Raw genomic sequence first — 24,908 nt, 5'->3', positions numbered from 1 at the left:
ATCACGTATTAAGAAGTGGAACATTCAGGGATCTCTTGATACCAAGCCAAGGTCAGGTAGACCAAGAAAGATTTCAGCCACAACTGCCAGAAGAATTGTTTGGGATACAAAGAAAAACCTACAGGTAACCTCAGGAGAAATACAGGCTGCGCTGGAAAAAGATGGTGTGGTTGTTTCAAGGAGCACAATATGACGATACTTGAACAAAAATGAGCTGCATGGTCGAGCTGCCAGAAAGAAGCCTTTACTGCACCAATGCCACAAAAAAGCCCGGTTACAATATGCCCGACAACACCTTGACACACCTCACAGCTTCTGGCACACTGTAAAAAAAAAAACCCCAAAAAAAACCTTCTAAAAAATTGCCAGTGGGGTGAGACATTTATTTATTTATTTATTTTATTTTAAATTCCCCATTGGCAAGTAATTTTTCTTAAGCATAAACCTCACTAAAATTAGATTTCTCTGATATTCTCTACCTTATGTCATTTTGCCTCTAAAGTAATTAGTGTTTTAAGGTTGCAAGATGCAATATTTTTACTGAAAAAAAAAAGCACAAAAAAACATTTGTTAACGTACAATATTAAGATGTCAGATATTTACTCTTGCTTTCAAATAAATCTAACAACAAAATTATACAAGAAAACAATTTGCCAGTGGTGTAAGAAAAACAAACTTAATTCAAAGAGAAACATGTTTATTTTTCTTAGCCCATTGGCAAATAGTTTTTAATAGTTTTTTTTTATTTTTTTTTATTTATTTTTTTTTTTTTTTGCATAATCCTTGCTAAATTTAGTTTGATTTCTTTGAAAACAAAACTTAACATTTTATGTCATTTGCCTATCAAGTAAATTCATAATGTGTTAAGGATGTTTCGATATTTTTACTGGAAAATGAAAATAAAAAAAATAAAAAAAATAAAACATATAATATATATATATATATGCAACAGGACATTTTGTTAGCATACAATATTATGATGTAAGAAATCTAACAAGATGTAGTGATGAAATCTAACTAAATTTAACAAGAAAATAATTTGCCATTGGTGTAAGAAAAAATTAACTTAATTAAAGAGAAAACATATTTATTTTTCTAAGCCCATTGACAAATATTTGTTCCTTAAGCATAAACCTCACTACATCTAGTTGAATTTCTTTGAAAACAAAACTTAATATTTTATGTCATTTGTCTGTCAAGTAAAATTATAGTGTTTTAAGGATATTTTGATATTGGATAATGACAAAAAATACTGAGTAAGAAAAAATATATTTTTTTGGTTTGTATTTCTATCACGTTGGGTAGCCCTGCCCACAGCAAAGTGTAATGGGTCCAAAATCCCACTCCACATATCTGTATGATAAATGTCAAATATGCTCTGATTGCCTATAACTGTTGTGTCACACTACTTTTGTTTTCATTGTGGACAAATTGCTTGTCTCTGGAAACGTGTTGTGTCGCACCTGGTTACAAAACAGTGTATTGTGTTACTTTTTTAAATTTACACTATAATACCTTTTTCAAATAAGTAAGAAGTGTTACTGTTTATGTAATTTCCTGACAAATACTGTACAATTGAAAACCTCTCCCTTCTCCATTACATAGACATGCAGTCTACACTGCAAGCAAGAACTAATGATGAGACAGAGTAACACACAAGAAACTGACACATTACTGTCCATACAAAGTCACAATGTAACTTTTAAGTAATTAGTAATTAGTTGCTTTTATTAGGAGTAACAAATACTGGGACGCATTACTTTTAAACATGACATTCCCCTGCACTAGTGATGCTCATCTGTGTGCTCTGCAGGTAGTGTGAGTGAAGTTTCTTCTCTGAACTCCACCGTATTCCTAATCTAGCAGAATTGGGTATTTCACACTCGCATGGACCTGAAGCTCCTCCACAGTCCTGTCTGATTGTTTGTGTGTGTGTGTGTGTGTGTGTGTGTGTGTCTGCAGAACAGCACAAGTAGGACAAGGAGCCCAGGGGAGCAGGATGGGTGGAAGAAACTAGCAGAGAGGATAATATCCACAACTAACCACAACAATAATAAAAAAGAGTGGAATCTTGGGAAATGCGTTGTTTATATTCTGAATAGACAAAAACGTTTGAAGCAATTATGGAGAGAATTCACTGAGAATAAATTGTGCCCACTGACAGCGTTGTTAATTTATTGCATTTGAGAAAAGAATACACCGAGTCCCGCTTCCTCCTAATCCCAGGTTTCAGCACCACTGTAACAAGTCACCGGATCTGTCAGAAGGAGGAAGCGGGACTCGGTGTATTCTTTTCTCAATGAAGCTGTTTATTTACAATAAACAACGTGGCTTTTCAGAACACACACTTAAACGCACACACACACTCAAGCGTTTGAAGCATAGCTCTCTCTCCCCTCCGGCGGTTTGGATTGCCCTTTTATCACTCTTCAGCTCTCACTGCAACAAAAAACAGCTGTTAGAAGTGACTTCCCACAGTTGTCAATCCTAACCGTTCTTCCTCTCCTGGCCTCGCTCTCCACAGACGTCGCTCGGCCATGCCCCCATCACCACAGCATGTTTTTGAGTAATACTGCCACAGTCACACTCCCAAATAGACTGTACTGGAGTTACAGATTTCATAAGCCACACTGTGATTAATACAACCTTCCCACATTGCAGACAACACACACACAAAGCCAGTAAATACACTGTCAGTAAAGTCACTTAACCCCTGACTGTCTCTAATGCACTATCAGAGACAGATTCAAACTGCAACCTCAGCAGTCATATAGACACAAATAGAGATTGAGAAAGAATAGCCAGCTGGGAGCTCAGTTTGAGTGAGAATAGCACATTAGCACCACTCAAACATCGACCTGCCAGCATGTAAGCATGTTCATTTTTTGTGTGTGTGTACCTGTAGCCATTTTCCCATCTTGTGCTGCAGGTCCGTCGGGTATGACACTTTTGACCTGCAGGAACTCGTCCGGTTCATCGCCGCCAATGATAGTGAAGCCAAATCCCATGTTGCTTTTCTGCAGGGCTGTCGAAAGGAAACTCCCCTTCAGCTGTGTGGGGTCCCGTGTGAATAGAGGCTTTTCTGCAAGGGCAAAAAGATGAAAACACACACTAGATCACAATGAAAGCAATGCCAATTGACGATAGCCAGACATTTATGGGGTACTTTGTAAGCCGCTCCACAACCATTACAAGCAGCCGATCGCATCACTTTGGGGAATTCTGGGTAGAAGGCCAAACGCTCTGCTTGCAGCCAAACAAACAACAGCAGAGTGGGAAAGGATGGCTTGTTTTTTGCTCAAATCTCACTTTGGCTCTATAAACATACTCCGGCATTACATTAAATGGTGTTTAACCATGGCCAGGGTTTTTTTCTGAAGACTTAAGCAAAAAAAAAAAAAAAAAAAAAAGCCAAGAGAAGAACCAGCACAGGCAGAGCGGTTCTTCTATTCTCTCAGAGTGGAGAAAAGCAGCCTCAAAAGCCATTCTGGAGAAGCTCTTTTGCTGCAATCGCACAACAAGGACATTTGTACTGAAGACATGCTTCTTCAAAACTAGAAGTGCTTACTTCAGTACACTATATGGAGTTAGAAGATGCCAGCCTTAGTTACTCCATCTCCTTTTCTTGTTTAGAGGTTGTTTGGTCCACCATCAAGGTCCAGTCTAGACCTTCAGCTATTTTTGCCATGCGTTTGTTAGGGACAATAGCTGGTCCAGATACCCTGCTGAAAAACCAGCTTCGACCAGCAGGAATTTTGGTTTGGTCGCTGGTCTAGTTGATCGACTAACATAATTTTTCTGGTGAAGCTGGTTGATCAAGTTAGTTAAATATGCTAAATAGAGAGCAACAGTCTGGTTCCAGAAGTAGAGATCCCATTATTATTTTTTCTTTAGTGGTAATTTATTTTTAACAATAACTTATACACCTTTAAAGACAGACCTACTGTGAGCACTGATTTTGTTCATAGAAAGCAAGTGCTTTATTCTGCATTATTTCATCTTCATTTGTAAAACAAAAAAAAAAAAAAAAAGGAAAAAAAAAAGCATTTAATAGCAGCATTCCCGGTGAAGAACTAAACTACCCATTATCCTGAAGAGAAAAGATCCACCAATCAGAGAACTGAGGCCAACAAAGTGCAGCAAAAGAGCACTGCAGCGTGATGCACTGTGAATGACACAACAGAGTCGATCTGCATACACTCTCAAATAACTTTTATAATTGCATATATCTGAATACTTTGCAATAGACTTAAAATATAGTTTCTATACCTCTAATAAACAACTTTAAAAAAACAGTTTTATATTTTTATATTGTTTTTAATTTGATTACAACTCAGAGTTTGTAATGTTGTGATTCACCTCGGAGCTGGTTGGTTTGGTTCATGGCTTAAAACTCTTTTATGAAGACTTTTAGTAAATCCCTATGGAAAAAAAATATGAATGGGAAAAATACTTCCAGAACCGAGTTTGTGGAAAACGTGAACGGGCAATGTTGAGCTCTATAGGGCTGTAGAAAGTCCATATTTCCAAAATCGACTATAGTCAGTGGGTTGTCTAAAAGACAACTAGTTGATTACCATGACGTCAATAAATAGGAATTATTCCTGGATCATCCTATTTCTAAAATAGATATAGGGGTAGATTATGGTTAGGGTTAGGACTATGTTTGTTTACAGGAATGGCAAAATCTCTGTCATCTTGACAAATCAAAAACTACACATATGGATGCTAAGTGCAGCCCTTATTCAACAAATAAGTAGGCTAAATAACTGTGGAGCTGGACATAGTCATGTGTCTGTCAGTGGGGAGAGAGGAAGTGGTAAGAGCCATCACCTGGTTATTATTGACTCTAAACACCTTTGTCTCATTTCAGTGATGGCGGAGACGGGCTTTAAAAGGCTGGCGGAATGCCCGACCGGGGGAGAGAGTCCGAGACACGCATACCCCCTGAAGCTCAGCGCTGAAAAGCTGTTTTTTGATTGATTTGAGTTTATGCTGACTGTTGTCATTGAAGCTGTGTGTGCAAACTGGAAGTCTTGCTGGAAAGCATATGCTGAGTTAAAGCCTGAGAATAAAAGAACACTCACGTGGACTGCAACGCCAGCTCCCGCTTCCTTCTTGCCTCCCACTCTTAGAACCTCTACAATAACTGTTGCTATTTATTGCACAAAACCATCACAGACCTCTCAAATAAGAGATTTTGCATAATAAAGGAAACATTACTCACAGAAGGTGATTTGAAGGCTGACAGTAATTGTCTTGAAATGTATTGTTGAAGGTAGTGAATTTGTTTCTGCAGTGGCAATGCTTTAAAAGGGATAGATTTAGGGAAGTAATATTTGTAATTAAGCAAATTTTGCATTGTACGAGGTCCTTTTTCACTTTGCTGAAATTTACTTGTATGGAGAGGGTTTAAGCACGATCAGTCAGTCAGCATATACATTTGAATTAAAACCTGTTGTTTTAAATTATGTCATCATTTACTCACACTCATGTTGTCCAAACCAGTATGATTTTCTTCTGTGGAACATAAAATAAGATATTTTAAAGAATGTTTCAATTGCTGATTTCCATACAATAGCAGTTGATGGTGACTCACTTTAAAGCTTAAAACAGCACCCCGAAATCTCTTAAAAAAGTCCATGCAACATCTGTGTCATATGACAAGTTTTCTGAAGCCATACAATCACTCTGAATGATGAACAGACCGACATTTAAGTTGCTGTTCAAATAAAATAAAATCATATACTTCTTCAACTGCTGTCTACAGAGCTCAAATCAAATATATTGACATGTCGATTACATCAAACCTCATAGGTTTTTGTGTCATGATGTCATGATATGTGGTCACAAGACAGACAAGAACCAATGAGGATTGGGGTTATTGATATGTCGGAATATTTGATTTGGGCTTTGTATACATCATTTAATCAATGGTCAATGATATGGTTTAATTTGAGAGTGTATATCGACTTACATTTCAGATTCGTCATCATACAAAGTTATCATTTGTCATTTTAAGAGTTGGAATATGACACACTAGTCACATGAACTAATTTTACAACACATTTGTGTGCTTTTTTAAGTTTTTAAGTGACTCAGTATCAACTGTTATTGTATGGAAATCAGTAATTACAATATTTTTAAATATAAATCCTTTTGTGTTCAAAAGTCAGTCAGTCATATGGGTTTGCAACGGCATGAGGGTGAGTACATAATGACATAATTTTTAAAGTTTTGAACCATTTACGTATTAGCAAGTCGACATCACTAATCAAGTCGGTTTTAGACGACTAGTAAACCATCCTGTCCCATCCTTACTAGATAAGGTAGTCAGATGAAAGAAACCAGCACACCAGCATCCCTGCATCCACAGCACAACATACTGTATGCTGGTCACCAGATATGCTGATGTTTCCAGCAGGGTAGATGTACTCATGCATATCCTAAAAGTGCAGGCAAAAAAAAAAAAAAAAAAAAGCCAACAGAAAAAAAATCTCCACTGGTTTAGAAACTGAGAGAATGTTCTGTGGAGGAACTTAAGGACTATGCAGAAAAGCCAGGAAAGAGACTCCTGCTGTAGTTCCTCCACTGCAAATGGGGGGTGCTGTTCTAGGGACGTACCATGCAGTCCAAACACACCGGCCTGGTATAGGGGGGCCTCGGACAGGTCAGTGAGACTGTGAGAGCGCTCGGGAGCTGGACCCACGTATGCCAGTCTGGCCCTGGGTAAGGTAGCAGAGGAGTGGCTCTCCTCTACTGTTATAAAGAAGAAAAACCCTCAGCTCACACAGGAAATGGATACACATCATTTAAAGATACAAGGGAGGACCACTGGACAGAGAAGATTTAAGTTTCAACTTAAAATGTAAGGTGATTTTGCCAAATAGAAATTGTTTCTGGATCAAATCCTTGTTTATCTTACCCAGCTGAAAAGAAGGTTTGCTGGTCTTTCCTGTTCACCCAACCTGGGGTGCATTTCCCATACAATGACATAACTCACTGCTTAACCACACAGTACAATGCATCATTGAAGAAATTAACTAGTTAGTCACGACTGTTTCCCAAAATCGTAGTAACTATGTCGCACATCCATCATTCGAACCACGTTGGTTCAACAATATAGAGCTGTCGTTAATGACGTTACGCAGGGGGTGGAGTAATAACTTCTATGGATATCAAATTATAATAACTCATTTACACGTACACCGGAAAGCTGTTTAATGCGCAAAAGCTGCTGAAGACATGAAAGTGGCATGCACTTTGAAATGTGACAGATGCATTGCACTGCAATAGTGGGGTTTCCCTCTACATCAGACTTCGGGGTTCCCCGATGCACTTGAGCAAATGCACACTCTTCAAAAACATATAAATGGCACTTATGCTTTAACATAAACATATAATCCACGTTCTCCTACAGAAATCATGTGTGATAAAGCACTTTCTCTAAACAGTCTTTAATCCCATAAATGGCAGCATTTGCACGTTTCAGAACATCACTTTCTGCAAAACCCCAGAATAAGTCATTTTCTTAAATGCTTGCAAACATGGTCAAAGTGTTGATAGAATGAAAGATATATATCGAAAGATATAGACGCCTAAGCGAAATTAAATGATGTCACACAGCAAACTAACAAGGAACTATGCTTCTAACCTCAGGTTATGAGCTGTAGTTCCAACACAACTTTGCGATGCTGTTTGCGAATGTTCGCTGGAACTATGGTTTTAGGAAACACCAAACCATTGAACTATGTCGGTAACAATGGAACTTGCGACCATGGATGGATGACAATGTTTTTGGGAAAAGTAACCCTGGTCAGGATGTGAGTCCAGATTGCCAGCCAGCTAAACCAGCTGAGTACCAGCATGGCCAGGATGGAAAACAAGCTTAAACTGGTTTAGGGTGTTTTTTCTTTTGAAAATGTAGAACAATATTCCCATCAACCAATTCAATTTTAGAGTTAGGTTTAGGAGTTAAGCATAAGGCTGGGGTTGGGGCTCCCACTACGTACATATAAACCAATAATTTCCCTCTAATTTTAGGGTCAGGGTCGGGACTATGTTTGACAATGTTGTTCCAGAACCAACAGAAGAAACTGATCCAGGAAAATTATTTGGCAAAATCACAATTGCCACAAAAGTAGATGTAGTAGAGGTAGAGGTAGATTTAGATTAAACAAATTATGGACCACTTTTGCTTAAAATTCAATCTAGCTTACATCACTCCTGTGGTTGCAAGATCTTATGTATAACAGAGATTTCACGTGTTGCAACTGTGAAAAAGCTTTATTACCAAGGGACTTTTGTTATAAATGTTACCCACCAATTATATAGCCAATTTAGCTACAACATATTTGAGGCCATAGCTGGTCTAGCTAATGACTAAGTGAGTCAGGGATCATGCTCTTTCTGAAAGATGGACCAAGAGAGGTTGAGTTATTTTTGTTAACCCCCTTCTGGCTAACAATGTGCTGCCCCTTACCTTCATGTTGATAACAGCATGACCATGCTGAATGGATTACCTGAGACAGGAATTATTGCTAGAAATCCTTCTAACCATAATGAGGAAGCTGCCAAGATCAACTAATGAAAAGGAACACATTCTCAATGGATAACTGAGTCAGAACAGGAAGGATTGTGTGCATCGACTGTACAGCTTAACACATAATATTTCCTTACAGAAGTAAAAAAAAAAAAAAAAAAAAGAAAGATAATTTGAACAACTTTACAGCTCAAATAATATATATTTCTATGGAAGAATGAATGTAAACGCTTCAACAAAAATATGAGCTTCACATTTCTCCCTTTAAACCCTTCGTACACTGGCACTTACGTCCACTGAAAGTGCCTTACTCTAACTAAGTTTTTGCTTTAAAAGGAGCAAACACTGACATTTGAGCTTAACTTGCATTGAACCCAAAACATTCCTTTAACAATAAGTTCACTCACAGAAGGAATATCAAAGACAAAGTCTGAGCTCAAATGTGTTACTATGGAGACAGACACTGAGCTCACAGGAGAAATGTAATAATAGTCACGAAAATCAAGCCATCAGTAATTCCACCAGACTTGAAAAATGTAATTGCATTGAGAGCAAAAAGGTGTTATGGTGTTTTTTGTCATTTGACTGGATGTAAATAACACTTTACCTCTGTAGACAGTAGGCAGGGGGAGAGAGGACAGGCCTTGACTCTGCATCTGCTGTTGCTGTTGTAGTCTTCTCTTGGCCTCTAGAACGGGGTTCTCAAACTGAGTCCTTCTGTTTATGTGACTGCAATCAGACAATCCCAGACAGAAGCTCATACAACAGTTACTTATAAAGCATTTAAACTTTAGAAAAGCTACGTACTAACACATGACTAGGCCCACACAGAATCTGCGCTTGCAGAATTAAGCAAAAAAGCCTAGCAAATTTTCAATAAATTCAATTGGAACACCCACAATTCACAATGTTTATGCATCTCCCATCTAGTGAATGTATCAAGACAAAAATTAAGTTCATTAATCTAACTCAGGCTAAGCAGCATATGCTAACTGTGGATGAGTTAGCCTACACTGCTGAAACAAAACAAAAAGCAAAACAAAACAGTTTAAACCAGCCTGTAAGGTGACTTGTTACTTTTTAGCTAGTCAGGTTGGAAGACCAGCTTAGCGATCAGCTAAACACCTTAGGCTAGTTTTTTATTACTTCAGCAAAGTAGCTAATTTGCCCCAGTTAGCCTAACTAGCCTCTGTTAGCTTATGCTATGTTCTCAGAATGTAGTACTCTCAGCTCCATTAAACACATTATACCATGTTTAAATGTTTTAAAATGTTGAACTATCCTAAAATGTGTATTTTAAGAAGTAGCATTGTGATATATTATGTGCATCTGTGCCTAAAACAAAATTCTTTGTAAGTTTGGAAAATATTGTAACTGCTACTCTTCTTCTTGGAGCACACTGCAACTATGAAACTATGAAATTACAAATTTTAGTGCCTCTAAATGGTTACAGCACACAAATAAAAGACTTTTAAAACAGAAATTTAGCATCAAAGTTTTAACATATAGTTAATTCCAGCATATGTGTTTTTTTATTTATCACTTTGCCTATTGTATTCTTGTCATGTTTATTGTTAATTTTAATGTTTTATGCTACCATTTTGGCCAGATCTCTCTTGAAGATATTTGAATCCCAAGGGACAAGCCTGGTAAAATAAAGATGTAATAATAGCAATAATAACATATATCCTTCTGACCAGCTATCCATTGTTCCCTATCTGTCACTCACTCGACGTTGTGTCGATGTAGTGACACTAGAGGTCACTCTTGGGAGCCCCAAACACCTCTGCTTTTTTGAAAAAAGGCCAATGGGAATTGGCGAGTGGAATTTGCATGCCACTCCCCCGGACATACGGGTATAAAAGCAGCTGGTATGCAACCACTCATTCAGATTTTCTCTTCGGAGCCGAGCGGTTATATTCAGTGCACTGAATTCAATTCCCTCCAAAGACGCACCTCAAAACTGCTGGATTTATGGCGCATTTCAGCGGCTTCTCCCCCTCTGCACCTGTGGAGTGCAGAGAACGCCCCTGGGCACTTCGACAGAGTGAAAAAGAGAGTATATTCTAAAAGAGTATATTTTCATTCACAAAAAGAGCGGCACACACGGAACGTCTTTTTAAAGATGCCTTTCCGTTTGTGTGTTATACCTGGTTGCGGTTGTTATCTCTCCGCTTCTGACGGCCACAATCGCTGTCTTATGTGTCTGGGTGATGCCCACTTGGAGAAATCGTTCGTGGATGGGTCATATCCTCATTGCGAGAACATGACCATGGCAACGTTGCGGTCGCGGCTTGCTTTCATAAAAAGCAAGCCACCCCAGCTTCTCCCCGCACTGGTCGTTCTACCTACGGGTTTGAGGACGCGTCGGTTAGCACTGGGGGCAATTTGGGGACATCAATGGGACCACCTCCGCTGGGTAACCCCCCACGGATCTCCCATTCCCCAGCACGCTTGCTTGCCCCGGTCGGGCGCTCGGATGAGACCGCCGGCTCGTCTCAGTGCGAGTTCGACCTTTTGCTCGGAGCCCGGGAAGACGATGAGTTATCAAGCGCAGCATGGGAGAGCGGGCTCATCCAGTTGGACACAGAGGCTTAGACTGGGCTTCCTCCTTCGGGAATGGTCGCCCAGTCTCAGGCCGACGTGGAACTGACAGACATGCTTTCTCGGGCAGCCGCGAGCGTTGGGCTAGAGTGGAACCCTCCACTCTCCCCTGAACCCTTGATGCTCGATGATTGGTTCCTGGGCTCGGGGCACCACCCACGGCCATGCCCCGCCCCGTTCCTTTCTTTCCGGAAGTGCATGAGGAGCTGACAAGATCGTGGGAGGCACCTTTTACTGCCCGGTCCTGGTCTTTTAGCTCCCCCGCTCTCACTGCCCTCGACGGTAGAGCAGCCAGGGGGTATTTGGTGATCCCCCAGGTGGATAAGGTGCTTGTGGTGCACTTGTATCCACAGAGCACCGCCACCTGGCATGGGCGCCCAAAGCTCCCGTCCAGGGCCTGTAGGTTTATGTTGTCCCTGACGACCAGGGCCTATTGTGCCACTGGACAAGCCACATCTGCCCTGTACGCCATGGCTCTCCTGCAAGTACACCAAGCCAAGGCGCTAAAAGAGCTGCATGAGGGTAGTTCTGACCCGGGATTGATACAGGAACTGCGCTCGGCGACCGACCTCGCTCTCCGGGGCAACAAAGGTCACGGCGCGGTTTCTCGGGCAGGCGATATCCACCCTGGTGGTCCAGGAGCACCACCTTTGGCTCAACTTGGTTTAGATGCGAGAGGCTGACCTCTGGAATCTCCACGTCTGGCCCTTGGACGGGATGCGGAAGACCTAAGTGGCCTACCACCCGTGGTGGTAGACATGATCACCCAGGCTAGGGCTCCCTCAATGAGGCGCCTGTATGCCATGAAGTGGCGTCTGTTCGCTAAGTGGTGTTCTTCGACCCCCAGAGATGCACAGTCGGATCGGTGCTTTCCTTCCTGCAGGAGAGGCTGTAGGGGCAGCTGTCCCCCTCCACCTTGAAGGTATATGTAGCCGCTATTTCGGCTCATCACGATGCAGTAGATGGTAAGTACTTGGGGAACCACGACTTGATCATCAGGTTCCTGAGAGGCACTAGGAGCTTGAATCCCTCCAAACCGCACCTCGTCCCCTCGTGGGACCTCTCTGTAGTCCTTCAGGGTCTACGGGGAGCTCCCTTTGAGCCCTTGGAGTCAGCTGAGCTTAAGGCACTCTCTTTGAAGACTGCCCTCCTGACTGCGCTCACTTCTATCAAGAGGGTAGGGGACCTGCAGGTGTTCTCTGTCAGTGAATCGTGCCTGGAGTTTGGTCCGGGTTACTCTCATGTGATCCTGAGATCCCGAGCGGGCTATGTGCCCAAGGTTCCCATGACCCCTTCTAGGGATCAGGTGGTGAACCTGCAAGCGCTGCCCCAGGAGGAGGCAGACCCAGCCTTGGCATTGCTGTGTCCGGTGCGAGATTTACGCATCTATTTGGATCGCACGCAGAGCTTTAGAAGCTTCGAGCAGCTCTTTGTCTGCTTTGGTGGATAGCGGAAAGGAAGCGCTGTCTCCAAACAGAGGATCGCCCACTGGGTCATTGACGACATCGCGATGGCATATCAGGCTCAGGACGTGCCACCCCCTGCGGGGTTACGAGCCCACTCTACCAGGAGTGTGGCGGCCTCCTGGGCCCTGGCCAGTGGCGCCTCTTTGGCAGACATCAGTAGAGCAGCGGGCTGGGCAGCACCCAACACCTTTGCGAGGTTCTACAATCTCTGGGTTGAGCCAGTCTCGTCCTGTGTATTGGCAGGCACGAGCAGGTAAGTTCCGGGACAGCTGGCCGGGTGTACCGCTTGCGCACAGCGCCTTTCCCCTCCCTTGAGGTGAAGACGTGTGCTCTTGACTCCCAGTCGTGTTCACAGACTGTGATCCCTGGATGACTTTCCACTTTAGCCCTGTGGCAGTTGAGTTTGCGGAGAAACTCGCTGCTGGACAAGTCCATGCGTTAATGGGGCCCTGTACTGAGGTAGGTGCTCCACATGTGCTGGTTCCCCAAAGGTGACCCCATGTGATATCTTCTGCAAAATCGTTTTCCTGTCGATAAGCTGCGTCTTCCTTAGGCAGATGCCCCTCTGCCCCCGGTCGCCATGCTTTGATGAAACCCCTCCCCCTTCGGGTAGGACCTACCATGGGACCTCTCCACATGACATACTTATGACAAGACTCGGTAAGACCATGTGACGTATTCCACTCAAAATACCCCCACCCCCTCTTTTTGGGTGGGGTGTGGTCTCCGTGGTGTCTTCCCCTTGGGAGGGACACCCCCTGACATAGACACTTATGGCTCCCAGTCGGTTAACAAATTCCACTCTTTTTGGGGAGAAAAAAGAAGAAATGAGGCCTCGGCTGGGCTAGCCTGTCCCTATTGTTGGGCAGTCAACTTGTTCCTGAAGGACCGTTCGACATTCATAAGAGTGTTTGGGGAGGTTACGTGATGGCCTGGTGCACTGGCTACGAGGCACACAGCGGTCTGCCTGTCATGCACCACCAGTTCACGTAACACAGTTCAGATAGTTGTGGCATTTTGTATAGGGACCCCTAATGTCACTACATCGACACAACGTCGAGTGAGTGACAGATAGGGAATGTCATGGTTACTTTTGTAACCTCTGTTCCCTGATGGAGGGAACAAGACATTGTGTCCCTCTTGCCACAACGCTGAACTACCCGCTGAAATGGCCGGGACCTGGTCTCGGCTCCTCAGCACAAAACCTGAATGAGTGGTTGCATACCAGCTCCTATTATAACCGTATGTCCGGGGGAGTGGCATGCAAATTCCACTCGCCAATTCCCATTGGCCTTTTTAAAAAAAAGCAGAGGTGTTTGGGGCTCCGAAGAGTGACCCCTAGTGTCACTACATCGACACAACGTCTCATTCCCTCCATCAGGGAATGGAGGTTACAAAAGTAACCATGACGTTTATCATGGCTATGACCATATATATTGACGTGCAAGTAACCCCTTGCGTTGGGACTGCTGAATGTACTTTCATCATTGAAAAACCGGATCAATGGGAATTATCTTGCCCAAACGCTGCCCAACAAATGAAAACTATTAGTGTTGATTTTAACACCCTTTAACAACTCATTTCAAATTGAACAGGCTCTGGTTATTAAGTACAACATAGGCCCAATTAGTCCTTATCTTTGTTTAAAGAATGATCCATCAATGACCTCAGACAGTAATCAGAACATTATGAAAGGCAAATGGATCTCTGAACGGTCTGTTCAACACTTGCTGTCAGTGTTAATTCAATCATTTTAAGAGGTGCTGATAAAAACAGTAATTTTCAAACTGCAAAAAAATTTGGCCCCATTAAGAGGCATTTTTATGAAAGGGGGTAATGGCTCTTTATAAAGATGTGGCATTTGTGATTACAGCTTTGCACAGACACTAAGCAAGATCAATTTTTTTGACGTATCTGTTTTAGATTTCTTTTGGGATCTAAGGCCTGAAATAGATCGAACAGATCGGAATATAATTAGCAGTTAGATTTTGTCTTTGTCCATAAACGTAATACTAGTACTTCATCCGAGATCATTTTCACATTTTCTTACAGCATATTAAGGTTAGGTTTTGTAAAGAATAAAAAGGCCTTAGAGTTGGTTCTAACCTTAGAGGATTGATATGCAAGATGCAAAGTGCACGTTCATTTAACTTGTTAAACCCATTCAAACCTTTAACCATCATAACATAAGTGTAAAATCATGGCTTCTTAACCTGAAAAAAATAAATAAATAAAAAAAATAAAATAAAACAAATACACAGCACACAAATACACTTTATGCAATGATTATCCATATGCATTATGCTCTCGTTATGTGTCTCCAGTCAGTGAAAAGCCACCAGACACATATTTACAGTAAATTACAGTCATTTCACACCAAATGCAGCTTCACGTCCTCCCAGCTGTCATCACCCACAACATAAAACCCACAGCCATACAGTTACTATTTATCCTTCTCTTCCTTCCACAGACAGCCAGCCAGACAGACAGACAGACAGACATACAGACAGACAAACAGACAGAGAGATGATAGATAGATGTGTTACAAACATGCCATAATCCCATCTGCAGACAACAGGAGTGGATGTAGCCCTGCATGCAAAACACTTATGAGGCAGTTCGGAGAGAGTTTATGTGGTAGTGTATCCCAAGCTACTACAGCTGCATTATTGGCTCAAGGCCTGCTGTTCTCTTCAGTCCAAGGGGGAGGAGTAGCCAAGTGAACCATACTATAAATAGTCCCTCCTCACCCCAGACTGTGCATTAAGCAAGGAAAATGATGGCACACGTATAGAGACACACACACTGGGAACTGAATTAGGGAACAACAGACCAGATGTTTTTGGGCTGGCCATGGTGCAGTGGCAATCTAACCAATTAACCCGCAGCTGAGAGACAACGCAGGGATCCAAAGTGCGATTAAATTATGTTTGTTAACTGAGAGCACTGTGAACTTACTCAACGTAATAGGTTCCATAAATAGGGTCATCAATTTTCTCCCAGCCATAAGGAAGCTCTGGAAACAAACAAACAAACAATAAAAAAATTAAAGCCACAATAACTTTTTATTAACACTCAATAGGATATTTGCCTGTTAAATGTTGCAGTTCATAAAGTTATTGTCCAACTGGCTACAACAACAGCACAAACAATCTATTTCAGCACCAAATCAAAAGGAAATTAGCCAAATTATTTATTTTTGGCATTGTGACATTATTATCATAACTGAGCACTCCTAATTGTCAGTAGCCTACAGTACTGCGAATAAAACAGAATAGAAAATTATTCAATATAATTAAAAATGATAAAATGCATTTGCAAAGTACTGTTGTAGTATGTGTGCATCAAGGTAGTATATGTTGGTGTTTTTTTTTTTTTTTTTATGTAATTTTTTTTTATTATTCATGCTGATTTAAATAATAATAATAATAATAATAAAACAGTATTAATGTCACTACTAAAAAACTCAGAATGGTTCTAAAAGTAGGCTTCATTTATTTATATTTGTGCTTTTTATTTACATTCATCCATTTATTTAGTTGGTCAAAAATGCCCTCAATATTCCATCATGAGATTTATCCTGTTACATTCATGGTCTATCCCAACATGTCCTATTGTTGATTTACAGAGGATACGGTGGGTTGGTGTCACACCATATATAATGAAATGGAAACAAGATAATTCATTGGTCACAGAGGTTGTCTTTGCTGGCTGAAATCCTATTATTAATGTATAGACTAAATATACATATACCCATACACACTTGAATACGCATGCTTCATACTGTATAGCATGCATACCCACTGGGCTTCAAGATGAAAGTGACAAGCAGATTACAAGCACACACACATATACACACAAAAAAGGCACAAACTATAAACTGAGCAGGAAAAAATACCAGACACCATGAACATCACACACAACTTTGTAAATTACCAATGACAGATACTGTGTTATGTTCTCACTTAATCTGGCTAATGCACACACACACACACACACACACATACACACACACACACACAGGCATATCAAAGCGCTGTCGGGTATTACCCTACTGCTGTGCCATGAGCTGCTAGTCGTCTTATTAAAATGTCCAATTTGTGAAGACAAGCATGTGCATAGATCAATCCACATATTTAGAAGAACACTTAAAGGAATATTCCGGGTTCAATACAAGTTAAGCTTGATCAACGGCATTTGTGGCATAATGTTGATTACAACAAAATATAATTTTGACTCGTCACTTTTGTTCTTTAAAAACAGCAAAAATCGAGGTTACAGCGAGGCAATTACAATAGAAGTGAATGGGGATATTTGGAGGGGTTCAAAGCAGAAATGTGAAGCTTATAATTTTAGAAAAGCACTTACATTAGTTCTTCTGTTAAAACATGTATTATTTGAGCTGTAAAGTTGTTTGAAATGTTGTTTTTATTGTCGTTTTAGGGTTTATGGTGTTACCTCGTTATAACAAGGAAGTTGTAAAATTAGATAGAAATACCTGCCAACACCCTCGATTTTACCAGGTTTCTCCCATTTTTACACCCCTCCTCCCACTAAACTCCAGATTTACAATTTCTCCCGATAAACTCACGATTTTCTGCATCCACACTTTGCTAATGAGAATGTATTAGACCTCCAGGTGGGATTGCCACCCGTATTTAAATATGAAATGATGCATCCCATATCGAATCAATACGGGACGCGATTTGTCCCATAAGCTGGTCAGATGGCGTCACGGTGAAATAGTTCCAGATTGTTAATTTAACATTGATATAAGTTGGAAATTTTTCATATGGTGGGTAAGGGACGGTCTGAAAAGTCCACACATAATTCTAAAACTATGGATTAGATTTTTTTATTGAAAAGCAGAAGGTTCAATATAAATGATCAATAAGTTGTACAAAATTAAACAGATACAACAATGTATGAATACTATTACTGAGTCATAAAGATAAGAAGTACAGGTGAAGGAAAAAATACATAATAAAATAAAAAATAAAAAAACGTAAAAATACATATAAACCAGGGCCTGGGTAGCTCAGCGAGTAAAGACGCTGACTTCCACCCCTGGAGTCGCGAGTTTGAATCCAGGGTGTGCTGAGTGACTCCAGCCAGGTCTCCTAAGCAACCAAATTGGCCTGGTTGTTAGGGAGGGTATATTCACATGGGTAACCTCCTCATGGTCACTACAATGTGGTTCGCTCTTGGTGGGGCACGTGGTTGTGCGTGAATGCCGCGGAGAACAGTGTGAAGCCTCCACATGGGTAATGCGCTCAACAAGCCATGTGATAAGATGTGCGTGGATAAGACGTGGAGGCAACTGAGATTCGTCCTCCGCCACCCAGATTGAGGCGAATCACTACACCACCACGAAGACTTAGAGCACACTGGGAATTGGCCATTCCAAATTGGGGAGAAAAAGGGGAGAAAATAATAATACATATAAACCAACACAGAAGTCTACATAAATAAGATAAATAATCAAAGAAATAAAAAAAGTCATGGGTCAGGAAAGTTCTCCGCATATAAGATATAATAATATACTTTTTATTATTAATAACTCGAAAAGCATTTATTGCTAAAACTGTAAAGGATGTGGTAAGGGACCATCTGAATACATTTATTGGTATTATGTATCTTCAATGTAGTATTACTGACCGGTACTGCTGCTTCCTATACGCATATTACGCAGTCTGCATAGTGCACCTACTCCCAATGGGGACACCATCTTACCCTAGGGGGACACCAGAAACTCCACCGGTTGCTGTCCCCCCCCCCACTCAGGCAAAAAGAAGCACAAAGCTGAAGTAAACATGTTTACAAAAGTACAGAAAAAGCAAAAAAACTCAAAACTTACAAATGAGGACACTGACATAACATAAATTATTACATAACATTCCCCCATTTCCCACACCACATTCAATCCAACTGTTACCACTGAGGCCTTTGGGTTCAACTGAGGACTCTTTAAAGGTACAGTACACTTGACGTGATAAACAAGCAAGAACAAATACAGACACATAGACAACGCATAGTGAAAGGAATCAACGATATGTTCAAATAAAAACATAAATAATATCAACGCAGTTCAGTCTAATCTTACGGCCTCCAAATATAGAGTAACCCATCCCACGTTCATTTGATAATTGGGAACTCATGCTAATTACTATCTTCAATATTTGCATTCGGTTTACACAATATTTAAATAATGCTTCGTAATCTTCTGCTCTCTGCCAGACTCTGTCTCCCAAAATAACACCCATCAATAATGGAATATACTTCTTTATACGCCATCAATAAAGCCATATAAACTCAGCAAAAAAAGAAACGTCCTCTCAATTTTCAACTGCTTTTATTTTCAGCAAACTTAACGTGTAAATATTTGTATGAACATAAAAAGATTCAACAACTAAGACATAAACTGAACAGGTTTCACAGACATGTGACTAACAGAAATGGAATAATGTGTCCCTGAAGAAGGGGGGGGGGGGGGGGGGGGGGGGGGCTCAAAATCAAAAGTAACAGTCAGTATCTGGTGTGGCCACCAGCTGCATTAAGTATTGCAGTGCATCTCCTCCTCATGAACGGCACCAGATTTGCCAGTTCTTGCTGTGAGATGTTACCCCACTCTTCCACCAAGGCACTTGCAAGTTCCCGGACATTTCTGGGGGGAATGGCCCTAGCCCTCACCCTCCGATCCAACAGGTCCCAGACGTGCTCAATGGGATTGAGATCCGGGCTCTTCGCTGGCCATGGCAGAACACTGACATTCCTGTCTTGCAGGAAATCACACACAGAATGAGCATTATGGCTGGTGGCATTGTCATGCTGGAGGTTCATGACAGGATGAGCCTGCAGGAAGGGAACCACATGAGGGAGGAGGACGTCTTCCCTGTAACACACAGCGTTGAGATTGCCTGCAATGACAACAAGATCAGTCCGATGGGGCGGTGTGTCACAGCATCAGACCATGACGTACCCTCCATCTCCAAATTGCTCCAGAGTACAGGCCACGGTGTAACGCTCATTCCTTCGACGATAAACGCAAGTCCGACCATCACCCCTGGTGAGACAAAACCGTGACTCGTCAGTGAAGAGCACTTTTTGCCAGTCCTGTCTGGTCCAGCGAAGGTGGGTTTGTGCCCATAGGTGACACTGTTGCCAGTGATGTCTGGTAAGGACCTGCCTTACAACAGGCCTACAAGCCCTCAGTCCAGCCTCTCTCAGCCTATTGCGGACTGTCTGAGCACTGATGGAGGGATTGTGCATTCCTGGTGTAGCTGGGGCAGTTGTTGTTGCCTTCCTGTACCTGTCCCGCAGGTGTGATTTTCGGAAGTACCGATTCTGTGCAGGTGTTTTTACACATGGTCTGTCACTGCGAGGATGATCAGCTTCCTTCCTGTCTCCCTGTAGCACTGCCTTAGGTGTCTCACAGTATGGACATTGCAATTTATTGCCCTGGCCACATCTGCAGTCCTCATGCCTCCATGCAGCATGCCTAAGGCACGTTCACGCAGATGAGCAGGGACCCTGGGCATCTTTCTTTTGATGTTTTTCAGAGTCAGTAGAAAGGTTTTTAGTGTCCTAAGTTTTTATAACTGTGACCTTAATTGCCTACCGTCTGTAAGCTGTTAGTGTCTAACGACCGTTCCACAGGTGCATGCTGATTAATTGTTTATGGTTCACTGAACAAGCATGGAAAACATTGTTTAAACCCTTTACAATAAAGATCTGTAAAGTTATTTGGATTTTTACAAAATTATCTTTAAAATACAGTGTCCTGAAAAATTGGACGTTTCTTTTTTTGCTGAGATTATGTCTTTTGTCTTTTAGTACGGAGTTGAGAATATTCTACAAGAACTTGCTCGGATTCTAACTTGGATTGTATGTTGACAAAACATATGCAGCTTTTAAATTAGCATGCATTCTAAAGGGGCGTTCACACTCGGAGCCTGACACAGCAACATTGGCTTAACCAAACCAATTATCTCTATTTTGACCAATGGAAGTTTAGTCTTCAGGAAGCCTGTTTGAAAACAGTAATTACTTTAAAATCTGTTTGGTGAAGCCAGTGGTGCAGAAATCACATAATTCAATTTCAATGCTTGTATTCTAATCTTTTAGATAAAGAGAGAGAATTAGGTTAGTCTAAAACAGAATGTTTCTTCAAGTGAAACGAATTTGTATGTATCAGTGTTTATGGAGTATAAAATTGCTTCTGACGCCGACTGAACTAATTACTCCTGAGAAAAACTGAAAGAAATATCAGCTAAGAAATGCTGCTAGCAACATTTATGGACCACAATATTCCAATATTCAAATCCAATATGAAATGTTACATCTACAGTAAACGAGGCTTGTTGTGGTTCTAAGAATGCAAAATAGCACAAAACTGCTGTGACACGTCATGCAACTTGCATGATTAAACATCTCAGTGAAAATCACACCGCTGAGTGTGCGATGCTGTTTTTATTAATTGAGCTAATCTGTACAATATCACAGCGAAAACAAACACAATTCCTGTATTTATGCAGCTGTCAACTGATTAAGCCACATCCATCCATCAATCTATCTATCCACACAACTGTTTCTGTAATGATAACTCTACCTGTTCCCAGAGTGTTTTTGTTTTTGTTTTTTTCGAGTGCTCACTGACAGTGACGGTTTCAGAAATGATTAAATAGCACTGAAACTGGAGTGACAGACATGGAGAGACATGTTAGTTTTGTTTATTCGTTCACTTGCCATCCCAGGGAATTCTCACCATCAGAGAGGGAGACACAGTGACAGAGACAGAGAGATGACAGGTAAACAGGAGAGAAGACAGCGGAATATCTAGCAAAACTTCACTTTCTGCTGCGGTAAATATTTGCAAGGAAACAAACAGTCGAGGAACTTGAGTGTGACGGTATTAAAGACAACAGTCAATGACTTTGATTTGATTTCAGAGATGTGTCTTCTCTTCAGTTATGAAACAAGAGGGCAAACTCATATGTCTTCCATGGAATGCAAAAATAGATGTTAGGTAGAATGTCGGCCTCAGTCATCATTCGCTTTCATTGTGTGGAAATAAAGATGCAATGAAAGTGAAAGGTGACTGGGGCAAACATTCAGCATAACATCTCCTTTGGTGTTCCACGGATTTGGACAAGTTTGGAATGACAACCGATATCTTGGAATGATAAACCGATTTACCGTTTTTCCCACTTAATCGGCACTAATAGTTATTTTTTTAACTATTGCTTAAAAGCAAAATTCAACAACAGTAGTTCTCAATTTTTGACACATTCAATCTTTTTTTTTTTTTTTTTTAAATGGGCTCATTAATCAGTTATTGGCTTTCCTCCAGCACCTTAATTATCGGTTTTGGCAAAATCCAGTATCGGCTGAACTTTATCCAAGTTTTCTCGACACATGACTAGTGGCAAAACTAACTGACTACTCAAGTAGTTGTTGCATACCCTATCCACAGTGATGATGAATGCTAATGTTGAGAGTGATTTCCAAGGTATTGCTATGCTGTTGCTAAGGTGCCCTGGGGTGGTTGCTAGATGGTTGCTTACTGGTCCCAGTCAAAAGAGCCCACCCCCAAGTCTCTATGATATTCTGATCTCTAGATATGGCTTGGGTCCCTCCATATATACAGGTGCATCTCAATAAATTAGAATGTCGTGGAAAAGTTCATTTATTTCAGTAATTCAACTCAAATTGTGAAACTCGTGTATTAAATAAATTCAATGCACACAGACTGAAGTAGTTTAAGTCTTTGGTTCTTTTAATTGTGATGATTTTGGCTCACATTTAACAAAAACCCACCAATTCACTGTCTCAAAAAATTAGAATATGGTGACATGCCAATCAGCTAATCAACTCAAAACACCTGCAAAGGTTTCCTGAGCCTTCAAAATGGTCTCTCAGTTTGGTTCACTGGGCTACACAATCATGGGGAAGACTGCTAATCTGACAGTTGTCCAGAAGACAATCATTGACACTCTTCACAAGGAGGGTAAGCCACAAACATTCATTGCCAAAGAAGCTGGCTGTTCACAGAGTGCTGTATCCAAGCATGTTAACAGAAAGTTGAGTGGAAGGAAAAAGTGTGGAAGAAAAAGATGCACAACCAACCAAGAGAACCGCAGCCTTATGATTGTCAAGCAAAATCGATTCAAGAATTTGGGTGAACTTCACAAGGAATGGACTGAGGCTGGGGTCAAGGCATCAAGAGCCACCACACACAGACGTGTCAAGGAATTTGGCTACAGTTGTCGTATTCCACTTCTGAACCACAGACAACGTCAGAGGCGTCTTACCTGGGCTAAGGAGAAGAAGAACTGGACTGTTGCCCAGTGGTCCAAAGTCCTCTTTTCAGATGAGAGCAAGTTTTGCATTTCATTTGGAAACCAAGGTCCTAGAGTCTAGAGGAAGGGTGGAGAAGCTCATAGCCCAAGTTGCTTGAAGTCCAGTGTTAAGTTTCCACAGTCTGTGATGATTTGGGGTGCAATGTCATCTGCTGGTGTTGGTCCATTGTGTTTTTTGAAAACCAAAGTCACTGCACCCGTTTACCAAGAAATTTTGGAGCACTTCATGCTTCCTTCTGCTGACCAGCTTTTTAAAGATGCTGATTTCATTTTCCAGCAGGATTTGGCACCTGCCCACACTGCTGAAAGCACCAAAAGTTGGTTAAATGACCATGGTGTTGGTGTACTTGACTGGCCAGCAAACTCACCAGACCTGAACCCCATAGAGAATCTATGGGGTATTGTCAAGAGGAAAATGAGAAACAAGAGACCAAAAAATGCAGATGAGCTGAAGGCCACTGTCAAAGAAACCTGTGCTTCCATACCACCTCAGCAGTGCCACAAACTGATCACCTCCATGCCACGCCGAATTGAGGCAGTAATTAAAGCAAAAGGAGCCCCTACCAAGTATTGAGTACATATACAGTAAATGAACATACTTTCCAGAAGGCCAACAATTCACTAAAAATGTTTTTTTTAATTGGTCTTATGATGTATTCTAATTTTTTGAGATAGTGAATTGGTGGGTTTTTGTTAAATGTGAGACAAAATCATCACAATTAAAAGAACCAAAGACTTAAACTACTTCAGTCTGTGTGCACTGAATTTATTTAATACACGAGTTTCACAATTTGAGTTGAATTACTGAAATAAATGAACTTTTCCACGACATTCTAATTTATTGAGATGCACCTGTATAAGTCTATAAGATTTTCCGCCTTACAAAAATCGTAAGTGAGAACTCTTAGAAAAGTTAAAACACAAACAATCTAGTTACATGAGCAACATGATGTTTTCAAGATAACAGCAGATTGTGATTTGAATTCAGAGCTGTATCTTCCCATCAGTTCTGAAACAAAAGAGGGTAGCCGAGTTACGCAACACGCACACATATGCAATAATCCGCAGTGATGATGGGTGTTTTCGCAATGCTGCCTGACAGGCCTTTGAGCTGCTGGAAATCAGCTGACATGTGAAATGCGCTTTCACGCACATACCCATAAACACACTTGCATGATAACAAGCAGCCCCTGTTGGACTGGCAGACTTGATTGTATTGCAAAAATGATGTTAGACCGAAGAACTGGGAGGAAGTTGGTGATGAATAAAACCTTTTATAGCAGGTGTAACAACAGTGAACCTCCATGCTGACATGATTCATTTAACACTTTGAGATATTTCAGCTCAAGATCATTTCACAAACACGCTCAGGAGTACTTGAAGCAGAGTGCAGAGATTAACAGAAAAACTAGATTTTTACATTTTCAGGAGCAAGTGCAAAACTTAATGATGCTATGGTTTTGTGGGTGGTTGCTATGGTGTTCTGGATGGTTGCTTACAGGCTCAAATCAAAAGAGCCACCCCCAAGTCTTTATGATATTCTGATATCCAGAGAGATATGGATCAAGTCACTCCTTTAATAGAAGTCTATGGGTTTTTTTTTTTTTCAGGAGGTAAAAATCTTACAGTTAAGTCCCATTGCTCACCTCTCTTAAACAAGCCACGTGGTTTGAGGTATCATTAAAATCCGAAATAGTTCTAGAGAGTTTGGACTCTAAAATCTTGGAATGGATTGAATGGGCCACTTTCAAAGCTTTTGTGAAATATTAACACTTAAGCTTAATTATCTTTCAGAATGTGTATATTTTTCCATTACTAAAACAAATATCATTAAGTTAATCAATTCTTACTTAACTAGTAAGACATTGATTTTGATCATTTTGATCATATTTTAAAGGACTATTCCGGTATTATACAAGTTAAGCTTGAGAGAAAGCA

The 24,908-nt window shown here is 41.0% G+C and overlaps 1 protein-coding gene across 1 annotated transcript in view; it reads right to left on the bottom strand.

The window, feature by feature from the left end:
• Nucleotides 1-24,908, bottom strand: part of LOC127436808 (membrane-associated guanylate kinase, WW and PDZ domain-containing protein 2-like) — a 383,618-nt gene that overhangs the window by 93,802 nt on the left and 264,908 nt on the right. Inside the window, exons 7-9 of the mRNA XM_051691206.1 lie at nt 15,571-15,628; nt 9,150-9,271; nt 2,900-3,082 (exon numbers count right to left, since the gene is read on the bottom strand). Of these exons, the coding sequence (XP_051547166.1) occupies nt 2,900-3,082; nt 9,150-9,271; nt 15,571-15,628 (363 nt within the window). The remainder of the gene's footprint in view (nt 1-2,899; nt 3,083-9,149; nt 9,272-15,570; nt 15,629-24,908) is intronic.

Source organism: Myxocyprinus asiaticus, chromosome 47, assembly GCF_019703515.2.
Source record: "Myxocyprinus asiaticus isolate MX2 ecotype Aquarium Trade chromosome 47, UBuf_Myxa_2, whole genome shotgun sequence".
NCBI classification, from domain to species: domain Eukaryota; kingdom Metazoa; phylum Chordata; class Actinopteri; order Cypriniformes; family Catostomidae; genus Myxocyprinus; species Myxocyprinus asiaticus.
The sequence above is the reverse complement of the archived record's forward strand: the minus strand, read 5'-3'. Positions and strand labels throughout refer to the sequence as shown.